Below are 18,298 nucleotides of genomic sequence, written 5' to 3'. Positions count from 1 at the left end.
TTCAGAATGTGTGGACCTAGGGCTTTCCATCTCTCTATCTCATATGCAAGAGGCTTTTTAAAGAAGCTGGCTTATACAGAGAATATTACTCCTTGCAGAGCTAAGAAAAATCTGTGCAGCTTGAATTTATAATGAGAGGAAAACACAAGTCTGCACCAAAAACTCAGAGATGGAAAACCTATGACTAGGATAGGATCGTTGGAAAAGCTTATGACTTTGTTTCATTTATTTGAGGGGGGAAATTTGTGAGAATAATATCTTGTCTCTATGAAGAATGAATTAGTTCACTTGAGTCTTCAATGCACAATGTGTGTTTAAACAAATAACAGCAGCTGCAAACTTCCGTCAGGAATAAAAGGGCCTCTGTGCATGGAAGACATGTCCCTGTGTTGCTATGCTCTTTCCTACCGCCAAAGAGAAACATCCATTGTGCCCTTATCCCTCCAACCATTGGATCTAGGGTTGAACATGGTGCACTTTAGATGTAACATTGCACTTTCTCTTGTGGTAAGGTGATTTATATTTCAAGAGTAGAAAGGCAAACATTCATCATCCACCATTCCCTGAGAGGATAAAGATTTATTATGGTACAGAGCAGCGTAAGAACAACAAAATACACCATGCAAAATACTATATACAATAACAAAACTCATAAAAGATGTAAAATACATATAAAATAAATATATACAAATACAGATAATCATCTGTCAAAGGACAGAACTGACAAAGCCCAACTAGATGTTCAATTACTAATCCGATGTGCAAGTCTTCACCTGTCAGATTTTAATTACTGCTGCACAATATTTTACTACTTTATGAATTATAGTAGGATTAATATCTGACAGCGACAAGGTAACAAAATGCTACTCTGAACATCCTGAATGTTTGTGCAGTATTGGCAAAATAAACGTAGGGTGCAGATGTCTTTACTATAGACACTGAAAAAGTACATGTTCCACTGACTCTATTTGACCAGAACCACAAGGACAGTGCCTTTCCAGTTATGGGAACTTCCTATAGCAACCTTCAAGGACAGATGAAGAAAGACCACAAGATCAAGTCAAGGTGAAGGCATTATGGCGTATGGGCACTTCTACATTACTTATATGTGCCATAAAAGCTATAAAATATATGATATTTTCACTGGAAATAAAGGAGGTCCTAGGTATATTGGTGTTCTATGTCAGTGAAACATTGTTTAATAGCTATTTTAGCCTGATCATATCCCCTACTAAGCATTCTCTGAAGATGCCAGCTACAGATGATGGCGAAACGTCAGGAAGAAACTCTTATAGAACATGGCCACATACCCTGAAAAACCCACAAAAAACAATGAATTAATTGTTAAATGATCAGTCAACACTTTCATACATTCTGTTGATTCAATGGACCTAGTTTGAGGAATCCAGATGATTTAGGTCATTTTCATCCCATATTAATGTCTATGCCTAACCTATAATTATATTCTAAGTGCTTCCCTCCCTCCCTCCCTCCCTCTTTTTTTCCTTCCTTTTTTCCTATTTCATTCCTTCCCTTTCCTCTTTTCCTTTCTATCATTTTTCCTTTTCCCCTCCCTTCCTCTCTCCCTTCTTTCCCTCTGTTCTTTCCAATCTTTTGTATTTGCAATAAAACATACATGATTCTCTGTTGTGATATGGGGAATAATCCTCAAGATTATTTTCACGTATGAGTTTGCAAAAATAAATGAACTCCTAGGTGAACTCTACAGTATCAGCCACATTTGCACCCTAGAGCTGAGAGTGGGGGTAAATCTAACAAGCCAGTGCAGAACACTATCTAGGTATATGTCAACATGACTAAACTTCACAGGAGGAAAAGTGGACTTGTTTACCAACAGATGCCACATTGCTAACAAAGAGTGACTAATGTGTCACGAGCCTTGGAAATTGCATTCCACATATTGGGCACCAGGACTAAACTGAACTTTCTTATGTCACAGCTGCCATAGGATTTCACTGTGCTTGTGGTTCAAAGTAGTCTTTCATAAGTTCAGTACTTTCTTATCATTAACTGCTGCTTGTTGTTCAGCTCAGGCCTCAACACAATGATAAAGCATTTGGGGAAAAAGATGCAAACCAGCAAACCAGCACTAGAGGCCAAGATTGAAAAAATCTCCACAACCACCATGTATTTCCCCTTCGTGCTCAGATAGGTAGGAAGAAAAGACACCCAAACGCTGCAGAAAACCAACATGCTGAAGGTGATAAACTTGGCTTCATTAAAACTATCTGGCAGTTTTCTAGCTAGAAAAGCAACAGTGAAGCTGACCATAGCTAGAAATCCCAAAAAACCCAAGACAGCGTAGAACATAGCAGCTGACCCTTCATCACATCCCAATACTATTTCTTTAGGCATCAAATGCATGTCAGAATTTGGGAATGGAGGAGAAAGGGACAGCCATAGTGTACAAATCATGGCTTGGATAATGGAGCCGGAAATAACAATGGAGCTGGCTATCCTTCTCCCCACCCATTTCTTCATGCTTGACCCTGGTTTCGTGGCCAGGAAAGCTAGGACCACAGTAATGGTTTTTGCCAATACACAAGAAACGGCCACTGAGAAGATGATGCCAAAAATTGGTTGTCGAACGAGACATGTGAATTTATCAGGTTGTCCAATAAATAGCAAAACACAAAGGAAGGATAGCAATAGTGAGTTGAGAAGAAGGTATGTGAGGCTCCGGTTGTTGGCTTTGACAATAGGTGTTTCCCGATATTTAATGAAGACTCCAAGCACTGAAGCTGTGAGGGAAGAGAAAGCAAACACAAAAAGGGTCAAGCTAATCCTCAACGGTTCTCCATATGTCAAGAAAGTTAGATTTTTTGGAATGCATAAATTCCGGTTGTGGTTTGCATAGCTATCTTCTGGGCATTGAAAACAGTCGCTCATGTCTGAAAAAGAAAACCTGGGTTGCATGACAATGCTTCATATAATCTTCACAGTGTTCACACTGAATGCCATGCTGGAAATGTCCAAATCTGGAATGCAAACATGTTGCCTTCTCACTCAATCACATTCCCATTCCCAAACATCCATACTGAAGGATATTTCTCAATAGTCTTTCCAGCCCTAAATCTTGAGGCTGCTGAACATGTTGAATGTCATCTTTTCGTTCTGATTCTCTTTGGCTGCTGTCAAATTGCAGATTTAATGCAGTTTGACCCCATTTTAACTTCAATGCAAGCTTTTTTCCCTGCATTTATTTTCATTTTAATACATAAAATATACACACATAGAAAAACACATATCTACTAATACATTATTATCCTTTCTCCATTATAATTCCTTTTCTTCCTGTCTTCTCCTAGCCATCTGTTACCTTTTTTATCTATCTTATCTTATCCAGTTTTATCTTATCTAGTCTTATCTAGTTTTGCTGACCCTTATCTCGATCTTCATTATTTCAACTTTTTATCTAGGTCTTTCTTAATTAACCTTTACTATCTGTCTCTATATTTTCCATGCAGTAATTGGCATTATTGTTTTTTGTATACATAACTTATAATTGGTTGCAGCTCCTTTTCAGTCAAATCTTATGGTTTGTCATGTATTAAATTCATTAATTGGCCCATCTCCATCATCTCTTTATTTTCTCAAATCAATCTTCACCTAAAATTCCTCTTTAGATTTCCAATTCTTTGTTATAATTAATCTACCTTCTGTTACCAAGTATGAAAAACAGTGCTGTTCCCTGCTTGGCATCTCCAAGCCTGATTTATCAATTTGATTTATTGCCCATGATGAAAGATACTATCTGTTTACGATTTTGAAGTAGTTCTCCTTTAGATTTTGGGATGCTCTAAATTTGTTAGTATATTTCCAAGCCTTTCCCCATTTTTCTGGATCTATATTGTATCCTTCAACTTGCGCCCACTTTATCATTGTTGGCTTGATCAGTTCTTGTTCTAAATTCCTTTTCCAAAAAAGATTGTACAGTTTAGCTACTTTTTGTTTATCTATCACCCAAAATGCAATGCAAGATTTTAAATCAAACCCAATGAGGGTTATGAGGGAAGAACGTATTCACATACAGTAATGTGCACATGTTAGATCACAACAAATAACTGCCATACATTCTGTATACAACCCCTCTTACCTGTTTGGTTTGAGATCTTCCCTTCTGGACATGGTGAACAATCATAGCAGCAAAATGGTTTTTCTTCCTTCTTTGACTTACTGTGGCCTAAATGGCAGTTGTCATTGCACAAAGAAAGAGGTTGTACCTGCCCATAAGCAAAGAAGGAGACTATTTTAACATGGTGGAGGAAGATACTTTGACAGATTGTGTCTTAATGGGGAATGTATAATTAAGCAACGGATGGATTGATGGATGACATTTCATAGTTTAATGATATCACCTTTTCAAAGAAAACCTGAGAATAGAAAAATTCCTTTTTTGGGCTAGAACTATTAGAACCCCACAGCCAACATGAGCAATGGCTATACTGGCTAAAGTATTCTGATTATTGTAGCAAAACAGGAAGAGAAGAAGAGAGAACGCTCTCATGCATAGAATGCAGTGACCCCCACATAAAGAAGGGGGCACTCCCAAAAATTTGGGACTGACACCACATTCCTAGAGCGGAAAATTTATGGACTGAGATCCTGGTCAACAGCAATAGATCATATATTTCTATATGCATATTTAAATAAATGGCAAGAACAGCGATGGCCATTTTGTTTCCATTCCTGTTAATGTTATTGCTCTCATAGGAGTGGAGAACTGTCAGCATGAAGAACGGTGCCTGCATGCTGACTGGCCTTTAAGCCAGTCCATTGCATTGCAGGTGAATGGGGCACTGGAAATTACCTTACACAAATGTGAAAAGAGCACAGCCAGCAGCTTTATCAAGAGAGATCTTGTAGCACCTTTCAGACCAACTGAAATAAAGAAGGTGGCAGCATGAGCTTTCGTGGACTTCAGTCTACTCCCTCAGATGTTTTACAGGCTATTCTACAGACTAACACAGCTCTATCTTTGAATTCTAGCATTCTCAAGAGTAACACTACCATAATACCTCAGCAAGATGATATCTCTAGTGATGACCTGCACTTTTTCTTACAATGCCAGTGTGTCCACATTTGCCCAATGGCTGTACAGCCCGGCTTTAGCCGAATGTGGATGGCAACTGCTAAAGCTGAGTTCTTAGGGTGCATCTATACTGTAGAAGTAATGCAGCTTGACATCACTTTAAAGGCCATGGCTCCATCCTACAGAAACTTGGGATTTGTAGTTTTACAAGGTTTTTGGCCTTCTCTGCCAAAAAGTGCTGGTTCCTCAGAAAATTCCAAAGCCCAGGATTCTACAGATTGGAACGATGGCAGTTAAAGTGATATCAAACTGTATTATTTCTAAAGTGCAGATACATCTCAAGTTGATAATTGATTCTCCAGTAAAGACAGGCTATCCAAAGGACTCTGTGAATTTTCCTTAGGAACAAATCCCTCTTTCTTCAGTGTGGCTTGCAATATTGCCCCCTTGCAATATGGATGACTCAGAGCCAAAATGTTCACAAAGCTTCAGTAATTTGCAGAGACAGAAATATATGCAAGAGTCATATAGACAAGTCTCTTTAACAGTATATCCCACTGGGATATCTATTTCCAGGTAAGTATACAGTATGCAAGGTTGCACCCCCAGTTTTAAAACTTTAAAATCTTTCATATTTTCTTAATAGGTAGTATGCATCCAAGCTGTTCAAACAATCTGTTCTTGTGACATGTAGTATGCATCCATGGAACAAGGGTTTATTTCTCTAATTTTAGTCATTGGAGGTGGTCCTTATAAGAAATGTATAATATGCAGAGAGCACTAGGGATGGAAAGAATATTTAAAAATATTCATAAAATGGTCAAAATGCATCTGAGGAAATAGACTGAAATTGATGAAAGCTTATGCTGTTCTTTCTTTCAGTTAGTCTTAAAGCTGCTACAAGATCTGTCTGTATACTGATTCCAGAGACTAACAAGGCTATATCTTTCAGTTGGTCAAAAACATGTTTCTCAAGTGCTGAGAAGCCCTCACAAAAAGAATCCTGGGCTGCAAGAATCTTCACAGTTTGGGAGTTATTCTCTACAAAATTTGCACATGCCATCTTCTGTGGGAAAATAGTGTGTGCGTATTTTATATAAAATGAGTCCCAAATTGACAATAATCTTCAAGATTGTGCAGTGTTCAGATTCTTTTGCAGTGGGAAGAAAATTACTCAAAAGAAGAAAATACCCCCAATATATATACATTCCTAGAAAGGAGAAATATCCCTTATCTCTGTACCATGAACAGAGCTAAATCTCTCTGGTTCTTCTTGCCTTATGGAGGTAGCTACAACACTTGGGAAAGACATATTTAGCACTGAGTCTGACCCAGGAGTGGAACTAAAAATAATGCTTTGAACTATTGTGAAACAAAAGGAAACATAAGAATGCAGCTCTTACCTGGTTAAACCAGCTGGGCCATATGATGGCATTCTCTGAAATATGGAGCATACTGTCTTTGGGACCCATGGGGTCTACACTTCCAACTTTGACTCTAAGAAAGGATCCGTTTGAGAATGTCACCCAATTAATAATATCAAATCCTGCAACTAATTCCCCATTATGGTCAAAGGAAATCCTTGTCCCAGCACTGTTGTTAAATGAGACACCTCTTAGGAAGCGGTGTAGCTACATTGAAAGAAAGAGATACATTTAAAAAAAGATGTAAATAAACAATAAGCAGAGATCACCATAGATGAGAATACCTATGATCTTCTTGGTAGAGTATTAGCTCCCTTTGGATTAATGTCCTGGGTAATAATAGTATTGAATAGTGAATAAACCAGTGTGGTATAGTGGTTTGAATGCTGGGTTAGGACACTGAGAGACCAGGTTTCAAACGTCCAGTGAGCCATGGAAACCCACGGGATGATCATTCACACTGTCTCAGCCTAAGAAGAAGGCAATGGCAAATCTGTGAATAACCTTGCCAAGTAAAACCCATGATAAAATGGGGCTGACTTGAAGTGGCATAACATACACAGTAAAGAAGCACTAGAAATGCTGTCGGTTGTATCAATAGCAGCAGCAAGAACAACAACAGCGAGAACAGCAACATTCAACCCACTGCAGTTCCTGTGATATAATAGGAACACCACGTGGGTACAGAAGTAGTTGGCAAGTTCTCCATGGATTTAATATGCATTTAATACATCAATGCATTAAATTTAAGGTGCATTGAATGCAACTTCAAAAGGGAATTTATGACAGGTCCAGCGTTTCAGTTCCTTAACGCCATCCCCCTTAGAGCAAAGATTGACAACTGTGGTAGATAGGCGGGGTGCAATTCTCTGCTCTTAGGAGTCTCTAGGTCCCAAATGGATGGTTAAAAAGATGGCAATAACACCTTGCTCCAAGAAAATGAAACCTGATGTGGGTGGCCGTCCTTTTCTGGTTATTGGTTTTAAATAGTACATTGGGGCCCTATTATTGAAAAGATGTGTTGATACTACCAGAGGCTTCCAAAAGGTCGAATCTTCAATACAGAAATAATTTAATTTCACACTGCTTTAACTGTCATGGCTGCATCCTATGGAATCCTGGATCTGTACCTCATTGTGGCACCAGAGCTCTCTGACAGAAATATCTCACAAAACTACAAATCTCAGAATTCCATCACATCAAGCCATGGCAGTTACAGTAGCATGAAACTGCATTATTTCTACAGTGCAGATTAGATCAAAGACAATTAGTCGGGGGGGGGGGGGGGAGAAGAGCCGTTTGAAAAATCTGGAGACATTGCGTGCTTCAAAAGCAGGCTTGAGAGCCCCATATGATCCCTGGTGCACACCCTTCCTTAGAAGAGCCATCTTTCTACATAGTCCAGGCACTAACACTGCAACCCCAAATAGGATGAGCTTCCCATATTTGATTACTCAGGACAGGCTACCTGCCATGGCTCTTGATTCTGAAGCTTTTGCCTCCTTCTATTCACTGCTGGTCTCTGCTTGGGTTTGGATGACTGCAATGATTGCAAAGCATGTGCCACAGTGTAGACAGCATTGTACACATTGTAGCTGTGTCCAGACATGGTCATTTCAAAAGTAGATGCAGGAAGAGTCTCCAGCTTCTCCCTACCAGTGCAGGTTCTCTCAGATTGCTCTTGGGTTTCAGGGCTGAAGAAATAACAATTGAAAGCCTGCTCCCAGAAATCCCTAATAAAGCCATCATGTTCTTGTGAAGCAGGATTTCTGATCTGAAGAAATTCCTGGAATCCTAACCCTTTCTTTGAGGGAGCTGCAAAGGATATAGCTCCATGGAGGAAGTCTATGTTCCAGTTTCTTTGAACGGAAATTGATTCAAAATCCATCTGGGCAGTCATAATCCAGATCTTTGTCTTCTTTGGTATATCATCCTCCACTTCATGCAATTGGAGCAATGTCCAGAACAGTGCCATAGTCTGAATTTCACCATACAAGACCAGCACATTGGCTGTGCTTTCCATGACAACTCTGTACATGTCTGTTCCTTCATCCATTACTTTGAGGAAGTCGCTGTAAAAAATCATTAAGAGGAATTTTCCTATGAAGTCAAAGCACACACCATGCTGGGAAAGCATGGGAAGCACATCCCGTTCAAACCTTTCTCCATTGTCATTATTCACAGAAAGAACACCAATCCATGTCCACCTAAAATATAGCAGTAACTGTAGAATCCCTCTGTACTGATGGACCTCATTTGGAAACATTTGTTGAAAGAAAACTGACTCAGTTGGATTGTTCATTACTGGAGCAGAGCCATACGTTAGCTGGAAAAAGCAGAGGACATAAATAATAAGGTTTGTATATTCTGTTTCTGAACTCTAATAGGTTCAGTTCTTTGAAATGTTACTGGTTTTTGGAGCACAACCTCTCTTCTTTCAAGCTCAGCTAGTGACAAAGGTACCACATACCCTCCAACTACTCTGATTAATTAGGACAGTCTTAATGTTTAAACCACTTCAAAAATGTTCCAGTTTCTTTCTCTTCCACCATCTTTCTCCCTTTGCCCTTGGCTTACTTTGGAGGTTTTTAAACAGAGGCTGGATAGCCATCAGTCAGGGATGCTTTGATTGTGAATTCCTGCATGGCAGAATGGGGTTGGACCTTGTGGTCTCTTCCAACTCCATGGTCCTATGTCTCCAGAACATTCTGAGTTCTCCCTCTATGAGTTTGCCCATAGGGGGATCCTCAGAGGAAATGTGTCTCTCCATCCTGCCACCATCACAAGTGTATTTCGTGGGGATTTGGGTCAGACCCTCTTAGTTGCTGCTCTTGACTTAAGCAATTTTCTCCCATAGAAGTGATGGATGGCCCTTTGTTTGCTAACAAATATATGTGACAGGTCCCTTTACCTTTACTCCAACCCTTAGCAATCCTGTCTCTCACCCTGCCCTTGTTTCCCCATTTTTTCTTCCTGGGATGGTTATAAATGACCCATAAAATTCCCAAACTATGTTCCATATGCTCGACTTACCAGTGGCATTTTATAGAGGCTAAGGGTGGGTGTCATGTGGAGACAAATGTCAGGTCCCCCAATAGCTACTATTGGGTTTTTCTCCAAGTTACATTTATAGTTAGGGGTGAATCTCCTCCCTGAGGAGAGAAGTTCCATGGATGCAAGATGAGTCCAACTTGGACTGAAATGGCTGTTATAGATGCTGAAGCCCAGGGTGATGTTGGGTAAGATCTGGGAGTTTTCATTAATCTCCTCTACAGCAAATACCAAGGCCGAAATGTGCTGATAAGTCTGAAAAAGTACTCTGCATTGAATGGCACATGTCGTGTTACAGCACATCTGCTTCAGAAGAGGACACTTCTAAATCTCAATTCAATAAAGAGCCAATAATTATGACATTGATTATTTGGTTACGGTCCATGAAAGTGCAAAATGACATTTCTCCATGCACTTTCCATTTTTTTTTACTTCTCTGAACACTCGAAAAATACTGGCATTGCTTTGGAAAATATCCATTATGCATCTGAGGAAGTAGTCATATCTACAAAAGTACATGCTACAGCCTTTTCTGAACAGTTAGTCTCAAAGCTGCTGCAAGATCCCTTTGTATACTGCCACCTGTTACTCAGTCGATGCATGCACAATTCACAGTAGCCCAAACCAGGTTCAAGAAATTGAATGTGATTGAGCCTAAGGCACTCAGAATTTAACCCCAAGCAAAGAAATTAGGTACGGCTAAATTAAGACCCCTGAATTTCTTTACAAATGAGTGTAGCTCACTTAATCTCTGCCCATTTCTAACCTTCTAATCTGTTGTCTAAGGTTAGAGAAAATAAGACAGTGTGGAGTCATTCATTCCCTGACTCATGAAACATCAACATTAATGAGGCATTTCCAGTTATTAGAAATCATGAAATTTATAAAACAAGACTGCTCAGACATCCTGCATTTATGCATTTATTTGAAAGATATGTGTTATAATAACCCACTGTAGTCTAACTTGAGAATCATTTGATTCAAAGGAGAATACCAGCCTTTCTTGTTGTTAATTGCCATCAACTTGATTTTGACTTATGATGACCCTACAAATGTGAGGTTTCCAAAACACTCGGTCATCAACTGCCCTGCTCAGGTTTGACACATTTAGGACCTTGTCTTACTTGATTCGGTCTATACACCCATAATACAGTATTTCTCTTTTCTTATTGGCTCTTCTTTAACTAGCATTATTTTCTTTTCTAATGACCTGTGTCTTTTCATGATGTGTCCAATCTCACTTTAGTCATCTTGGCTTCTAAGACAGTCTCAGTTTAGTTATCTTGGCTGCTAAGGAGAGGTCATCTTGTATTAATCTTGTAAGTAAATAAATGAAGAACTTACACCGGTTGACCACCGAGTTCTCCAGAGGGATGTTTTTGGAAACTCATTGGATTAGAAAATCTGTAGATGTGAGAAACAACGGCAGCAATGCTGAGATCTCCAAACTGATTGTACTTGTGAAGAATAGGAATAGGATCACTAATATTGCATTTCACAACAGGGACATAGCATACTGACTGAGGCAGCAAAATGAATAAGCACACCATCAACAGCACAATCTTGCATGAAAGTCTTCTTCCTTTATATTGATTGATTGGATTCCATAGTGTCGTTTCAATGTGTCTACATGACTGCCTCACTTGGTTTAAGCCCAGAATTGTAGAGCATAACATATTAATGAACAAACAGACAAAGCCTTGATTGTCTCCTCAGCTCTGAGGAGTACCAGAAGATATTAATTGTGTGTATGGAGCTAGGTTATACTTTTGCTGGTGTTTCTACAAACCCCTTGTGGATTTGGAGACGTACTATAAGCAATCATAGCTAATATGATAATTATAGAGAAGATGTAATGACATATTTACTATTTCTTTCTTGGTCACATTATAGAAGAAATATCACAACACAACATGCCTGGTCCACCTGAATAAGGAGTAAACAAGTGGCCCACATCTGGGAAATGCCTACAGAAAACAGTGAACCTTTTAGCACACTAGATACAAGTCTGCAAAACATTTACTTGTATGTTTAAAAAGTGGAATGCTTGAAAATCTAATGGGAAGACCTCATTTGCAATAGTGTGTGTGTGTGTGTGTATGTGTGTATGCGTACACTTTCAAGTTACTTACTGACCTATAGTGATCACATGAAATTTACAGAGTTTTCGTGGGCAAAGCATACTCAGAGATGGTTTGGCATTGACCTCCCCTAAAATACAGCACCTAGTATTCTTTGATGGGCCCCTGTCCAAGGATTAACTGGACCTGCTTTAGATTCCAAAATCAGATAGGATCTGGTGCTTGCAATGGATTAATCCATATTAATATTACACACTTTGTCTTGCTAGTGTCAAACATCTGTGGTATTGACAAACTGCTAAATTGAAATTAAAGGAAAATCATAAGTTTATATTCTTTATCGGTCCAGGAAAGAAAAATACCTAAAGTGAGCACAGGTTGTTGGTTTTTTAAATAAGATCAATAGTTAAAAAGATAAAATAGTATGTACTACAAGTTCAACATTGTCATTTTGGTGCAGTCACCAATGTGTGACAGTAGAACAACTAAAGTGGAGCATACCAATGAGCACAGTGGAGATAGTGCAGAAGATGAACAGTGCTGACTGGTGACTTCCATGTCAGTGAGGTGATGAGTCTGCTCCAAATTTGAGTATGAACTTTAAATAGGTTCAAATTAAAATAAATTAGAACATTGGGTGATTAAGTTTGAGCTAAAACCAAGCATGGAGTCATTACCCTTCTGACCCAGAAGCCTGCAGCCACCACTAGGAAGAACACACTTAATGCCACATCAGAACATGGTTGGGTCCATATTGCATAATTTTACAGCAAACCTCTATGTTGGATAAACAGTTGCCTCTCCCACCGACTATATGATGCAGGTGGAGGAGCCACTAAACTATTGATTGCATTTTGTCATTTCTTTTTTGTTCATTGATATATCAATAATTATTTGAACTGCAGAAGAAATCTACATGTGTGAGGTACGCTTGGGCAATGAGTGTAGGAGCACTGGAAAGAATTTTCAGAAAAAATATAATAATAATAATAATAATAATAATAATAATAATAAAATATTTATTTGTATCCCGCCTCTTCCTATTGGTGTATCAAGGCAGGTAACAGCAGACCAAAAAAACCAACAATTGCAAAGAATAATAAAGCATACAAAAGGCATTCCCTTATTAACTACCACCCTCCAACCCTCCCTCCCTCCCTCCCTCCCTCCCTAAAAGGACAAAAAAAATCATAAAATTCAAATAAAAATCCCAACAGCAGTGCAGTACATGACAACAAGGTTAAGCCAGAGTGACCCTATTAAGAGGAGGGGGGAGGACAGGTAGATCAGATGGATGGATCGATTCTTTAAGAGATCAGTCTGGGAAGGCCCATCGGAAGAGATTAGTTTTTATCACCTTTTTAAAGGCATCAAGAGATGTGATATGACGGATCTCTTCCAGCTCATCATTCCAAATTTTCATTTTAAACCTGTCTTTCCCCACTCTCAACGACCACCCAAGAAAGCAGAGGGTTAGCTACTGAACTCAAGACTTTGGAACCAGAAGATCCAGAATTTTTCTGGCCCCAGAACAAAATAAGGCCAATGAAGTTCCATTTAACTGACAAATACCCCGCCACATTATATGCTATATGAGATGTCTATCAGAGAGGAAGAGGTCTTGACTGGAGTGTACCCACTGAACTGATGGGATTCACCTACATGTTGACTGACCACTCAATAGTTAATTGAATGGGTCTGCTGTAGTTGCAATAACCAACATGATGCTAACCTGTACATGTTAACCTATATGGAAGCTGGGGTCTGGAGTCCTTAATAAAAGATCATCTTAAGTTATTTATTAGAGAACTGTTGGGGTAGGGGTTGCTGTGACTTGGTAGAACATGAGTTGGAAAGGAGTTCACAGGAGGAAGTGAATTGTGAAGTCAAGACAGAGAGCATCAATTCTCAATATGAAAGCAATAGAATGGACAAGATAAAGAGGACATTCACCAAGGAACTGTAAGAACCTGTTGCTATCTCTTTTGTCCTGTGTAATCCCACAATTACTTCTGCAAGTGCAGTTGCACATTTCATGGCATTCAAAATGTAGACTTTCAACTGGGCTCCATAAACACATTTGCTTAGAAGAGCTTCCTGATAAAAGAAAAGTAACTTTGTTGAATCCTGTTTGGAGAATAACTCTGCTCTGTAGGATTGTGGTGAGAACTGAGCTAAGGTGAAACAGTCCTGTGCGTTGAAGTCGAAGGTTTTCATGGCCAGCATCCATAGTTAGTTTTTTAAAATTTTTAATTTTTGCTTTTCTCACATACACACATAGACTAATTACATAACACATTGATAGACATAAATCCAACATGACATAACACCTTTTACAATTACATGTCTAAAATAACATATAACATACATCAGCACTTCCCATTGCTGAAATCTCTACTTTTCCAGTAATTATTCTCTTTGTTTTATCTTAAGTTTTTGTCTTTATCTACAGTGACCCTTCATCAAAACATAAAAGTTTCCCTTAAGATTTATCGTACAAAGAAAAACGTGATCCTATTCTCCTCTATTCTGGAAAGTATTTACTTTAGTTTTATAACTACAAAAGTAAACTTCTTTTTCTCATTACTTCTAAATGGATTCTATCATTTGGCATTTTAGCAAGTTTATGAAGGGGTTGTATTGTATTTCCCCTTAAAAATTCTTTTTCCTCTAAACTTAATGTTTTACTTTATCTACCTTTCCCTTCTTCCCTTCTTATTTACAGATATTCAGTACTGTATAAGGTATGGGTACTTGGGTACTAATCTTGCTTATTATAAATATAAGACATGTCAGTAAATTACATCAGATCAACACAGTATCAATCCATTTCCTTTTTAGATAGAGATAAAAAGGTTCCCATTCTTCTTTTATACATTCTTTGTTTTTTTCTTTTATCCAGCAAGTTATTCTGTCCAGTTCTGCCATCTCAAATACTTTCATCAGCCATTTTTCCATAGAGGGAACTTGATTCGATTTCCAAAATCTTGCATAAACAATTCTGGCACATGTAAACAAATAGAACAAAAGTTTGCCATATTTTCCCCCATGTTTCCCTCAATCATCCCTAGCAAACATACCTCTGGGAGAAATGAAATTTGGATGTTTAGTTCTTTACTAATTATTTAATACACATTTAACCAAAATCGTTTAGCTATTTCACAGGTCCACCACATATGGTAGTAGGTCCCTATTGATTTTAAGCACGTCCAGCATTCTGGGTTGCTATTTTTATGTATTAATATGATTCTTTGCGGAGGGAGATGCCATCTGTAAATCATCTTATAAACGTGTTCCTTCAGATCTTGATTAACTGTATTCTTTAATCCTTTAATCCAAATGTTTTCCCAACTTTTATATGGGATATTGTGCCCCACATTTTGAGCCCATTTCACCATACTATGTCTTATGACCTCTTACTCCGTATTCCAACAAAGAATAATTTTGTAAAACCTAGCAATAGCCTTTTTCTTCCCTTTTCCCATTATTTCTTCCCATTCAGTTTTTGTCCTTAATAAACCTGGTTCCAACATATCTAATTTCCATCTTTCTTTCAATTGTCTAAACAAGTACCAGTGGCAGTTAATACCAGATGCTAGTAACTCTTCCTGAGTTTTAAATTCAGTTTTCTCTTGTGTGTCTTTATTTATATCTGAGTATCTAAGCCACTTCTTTCTTGGGATACCCTCTCTACCAAAGAAAGCCTCGTGTGGGGAACAACTTTGAAGAATTTGGTTACACAGCCTCGGTTTCAATTTTTCCCATACTTTTAACATTGCTCTTATTAGGATATGATGTTTACTCTCCCTATGTATTTTGGCTTTATTGTAAAATAAATAACCGTGTAATCCAAATCTTAAGTTTTCTCCCTCTAGATCAGGGGTAGGCAACCTTTTTGAGCCAGGGGCCGGGTTGCTGTCCCTCAGACAACTGGGGGTCCGAATCGGGGGGGAGCTTCCACCCTCCGGGGGCGGGGTCGCATGCCGGGGGCGGAGCTTCCACCCTCTGGGGGTGGGGCTTTCTCTGCTCCCTTTCCCGACCTCCAGCTGTCTGAGAGACAGCTAGAAGGGGGGGGGGGTTGGGAGAGGGGGTGACAGACGCGTGCCTGCTCCTCCTGCCCTTCCTTGGCCCCCAGCTGCCTCTCAGAGACATCTGGGGACCAGTAAGGGGCCGTGAGGGGCAGGAGCAACAGGCGTGCGGCCCCTGCTCCTGTCCTCGGGGCTTTGCCAGGCCTGAGGTGTTCTCTGAAGGACACCTCAGGGCTGCCAAAGCCCCTCGGGGAGGAGGAGGCATGTGCCTGCCCTCTCCTCCTTGGCCCCTTCCTTTGGCCGAACGGGCTCCAAGGGGCACTTTCGGCCGAAGGGGACTGCCGAAACCACTCTCATTGTTAAAGCAGAACTTTTAGCATTAAAAGCACTGAAAATACACAGAAATGCGCTTTGGAAAGTCACACTGTCTCACCTGCAGAAAGAGTGCATGTCCCACAAACTGACATATCATCATCATCATCATCATCATCATCATCATCATCATCACCACTCTCATTGTTAAAGCAGACCTTTTAGCATTGAAAGCACTGAAAATACACAGAAATGCACTTTGGAAAGTCACACTGTCTCACCTGCAGAAAGAGCGCATGTCTTCTTCTTCCTCCTCCTCCTCCTCCTCCTCCTCCTTCTTTCCTCCTTCCTCCTCCCTCCCTCCCTCCCTCCCTCCCTCCCTCCTCCTCCTGCTCCTTCCTTCCTTCCTTCCTCCCTCCTCCTTCTCCTCCTCCTCTTCCCCTGCGGACCCCCGCCTCCTTCTCCCCAGGCCCACGGCTGTGCAGCAACTGCGGGCTTGAAAAGAAGGACGAGGGGGACCCCCGCCTCCTTCTCCCCAGGCCCGCGGCTGTTTAGCAACTGTGGGCTTGGGGAGAAGGACGAGGGGGACCCCCGCCTCCTTCTCCCCAGGCCCACAGCTGTTTAGCAACCTCGGGCTTGGGGAGAAGGACGAGGGGGACCCCTGCCTCCTTCTCCCCAGGCCCGCGGCTGTGGAGCAACCGTGGGCTTGGGGAGAAGGAACTAGGGCCCCACTGCCCTCCCCCGCCCTGTGGGAGGGCCAAGGCTTCCCCACAGGGCGGGGGGAAGGGGAGCGCCGCCGGCCCCAGCTCTTTCCCCCACCCCTCTGGGAGGACAGAGGCCATCCCAGAGGGCTGGGGAAGGAGCGCGCTGCTGGCCCCAGCTCTTTCCCACGCCCCTCTGGGAGGGCAGAGGCCATCCCAGAGGGCGGGGGAAGGAGCATGCCGCCGGTGGCAATCAGTGGCAGGGCCGGCCTGGGGCTGCTCCCACGGTGCCCGCAGGCCGGATCAGGCCTGCGGGCCGTAGGTTACCGACCCCTGCTCTAGATTCAACAACTGGTCATCTTCTAGCAATATCCAATCCATTAGCCACCACAAAACTGCCGAGAAATAATATATTTTCAGATCTGGTACTCCTAAACCACCTCTGTTTTTTCTTTTTACTTATTCTAGCTTTCCTCTTGTTCCATATGAATTTCATTATTACATTTTGCCACATATCTAGTGGTTTAAGTGTATGTAATATTGGAATTTTCTGGAACAAAAAGAAGATCTTAGGCAGAACACACATTTGCACAGTTGAAATCTTCCCCATCCATGACAATTGTATCTTTCCCCATCTATCCAAGTCTTTCTCAATCTCTTTCCAAACTTTAGTATACAGTAATTATTATGGAATAGGTCCGTATTTCTATTGGTTAGAGTTACACCAAGATATTTCACTTTCTTCCACTTTGAATCCAGACTTTTGTTCCAAATATCTAATACCTTCTTCACTCAAATTCTTAGTTAACATATTGGTCTTATCTCTATTTACTTTGTGTCCCGAAATCTTTTCAAATTCTAAAAGTATGTTGACCAGACGATTAATGCTATTTGAAGGATTTTCCAAAATGTATACCACATCGTCAGCAAACAGTCTCATCTTGTATTCTGTTTTTTTAATTTTCATTCCTTGAATCTGTTCTTCTCCTTGAATATATTGGTTCAATGCTTCCAGAACAAATATGAAGAGGAGTGGCGACAGAGGGCAGCCTTGCCGTGTTCCTCTTCTTATTTCAAACTCATCAGATTTGCTGTTGTTTATTATCAGCCTTACCCTCTGTTGGTTATAGATTTCTTGGATCCATTCTCGAAACTGAGACCCTGCTTCCATATGTTCTAACATTGTAAATAATACCTTCTGGCTAACATTATCGAATGCCTTCTCAAAGTCTATAAAGATTAATGCCAATTCCTTTTCATTGTGTTTTTCAAAGTATTCGAGTGTATTTAAGATAATTCGGATGTTATCTTTGATATGTCTTTTCTGCCAAAAAGCATCCATAGTTTTTTGTGGGGTTTTCGGTCTATGTGGCCATGGTCTAGAAGAGTTTATTCCTGATGTTTTGCCAGCATCTGTGGCTGGATTATCTGAAGATGCCATGTCCTGTGTGCTGTTTGTGCAAGTGTAAACCCCTAACAAAATTCCACACAGTTTCTATTTTCCTAGGATGCAGCATCCTTGTTTGTTTTAATTAAATTTATTGATACTAAGAACTTTATCACACAAGGATCGATAAGTGGAATTAGAGTAGGATAGTACCATCTGTGGCTGTACCTTCTCACACAACACTGTGTCTGTCCAGTAGCT

At 40.3% G+C, this 18,298-nt stretch overlaps 1 protein-coding gene across 1 annotated transcript; it reads right to left on the bottom strand.

Moving 5' to 3' along the window:
* Nucleotides 1-57: 57 nt before the first annotated feature.
* LOC121933851 (vomeronasal type-2 receptor 26-like) lies at nucleotides 58-17,992 on the bottom strand. The gene is made up of 10 exons (XM_042473843.1): nucleotides 17,483-17,992; nucleotides 13,563-13,706; nucleotides 10,886-11,048; nucleotides 10,599-10,611; nucleotides 9,511-9,682; nucleotides 7,946-8,803; nucleotides 6,457-6,684; nucleotides 4,118-4,244; nucleotides 2,018-2,912; nucleotides 58-100 (listed from the first exon to the last, which is right to left on the bottom strand). The coding sequence occupies exons 1-10, from the start codon at nucleotides 17,990-17,992 to the stop codon at nucleotides 58-60; spliced, it is 3,153 nt and encodes a 1,050-aa protein (XP_042329777.1).
* Between the last annotated feature and the right edge of the window lie 306 nt (nucleotides 17,993-18,298).

This window comes from Sceloporus undulatus, chromosome 6 (genome assembly GCF_019175285.1).
Source record: "Sceloporus undulatus isolate JIND9_A2432 ecotype Alabama chromosome 6, SceUnd_v1.1, whole genome shotgun sequence".
Taxonomy (NCBI): Eukaryota; Metazoa; Chordata; class Lepidosauria; order Squamata; family Phrynosomatidae; genus Sceloporus; species Sceloporus undulatus.
Note: the sequence above shows the minus strand (reverse complement) of the source record. Positions and strands in the feature narration are given on the sequence as shown.

Bases quoted from the DNA above. Each gene is read 5' to 3' on its own strand.
- LOC121933851 (XM_042473843.1), bottom strand. From the start codon at position 17,992: ATGGATGCTTTTTGGCAGAAAAGACATATCAAAGATAACATCCGAATT. The intron at 8,804-9,510 runs GTAAGTCGAGCA...TGCTTTTTCCAG, and splicing joins GCCTCTATAAAATGCCACTG to CTAACGTATGGCTCTGCTCC. The intron at 101-2,017 runs GTACTGAACTTA...GATTTTTCTTAG, and splicing joins CAGCAGTTAATGATAAGAAA to CTCTGCAAGGAGTAATATTC.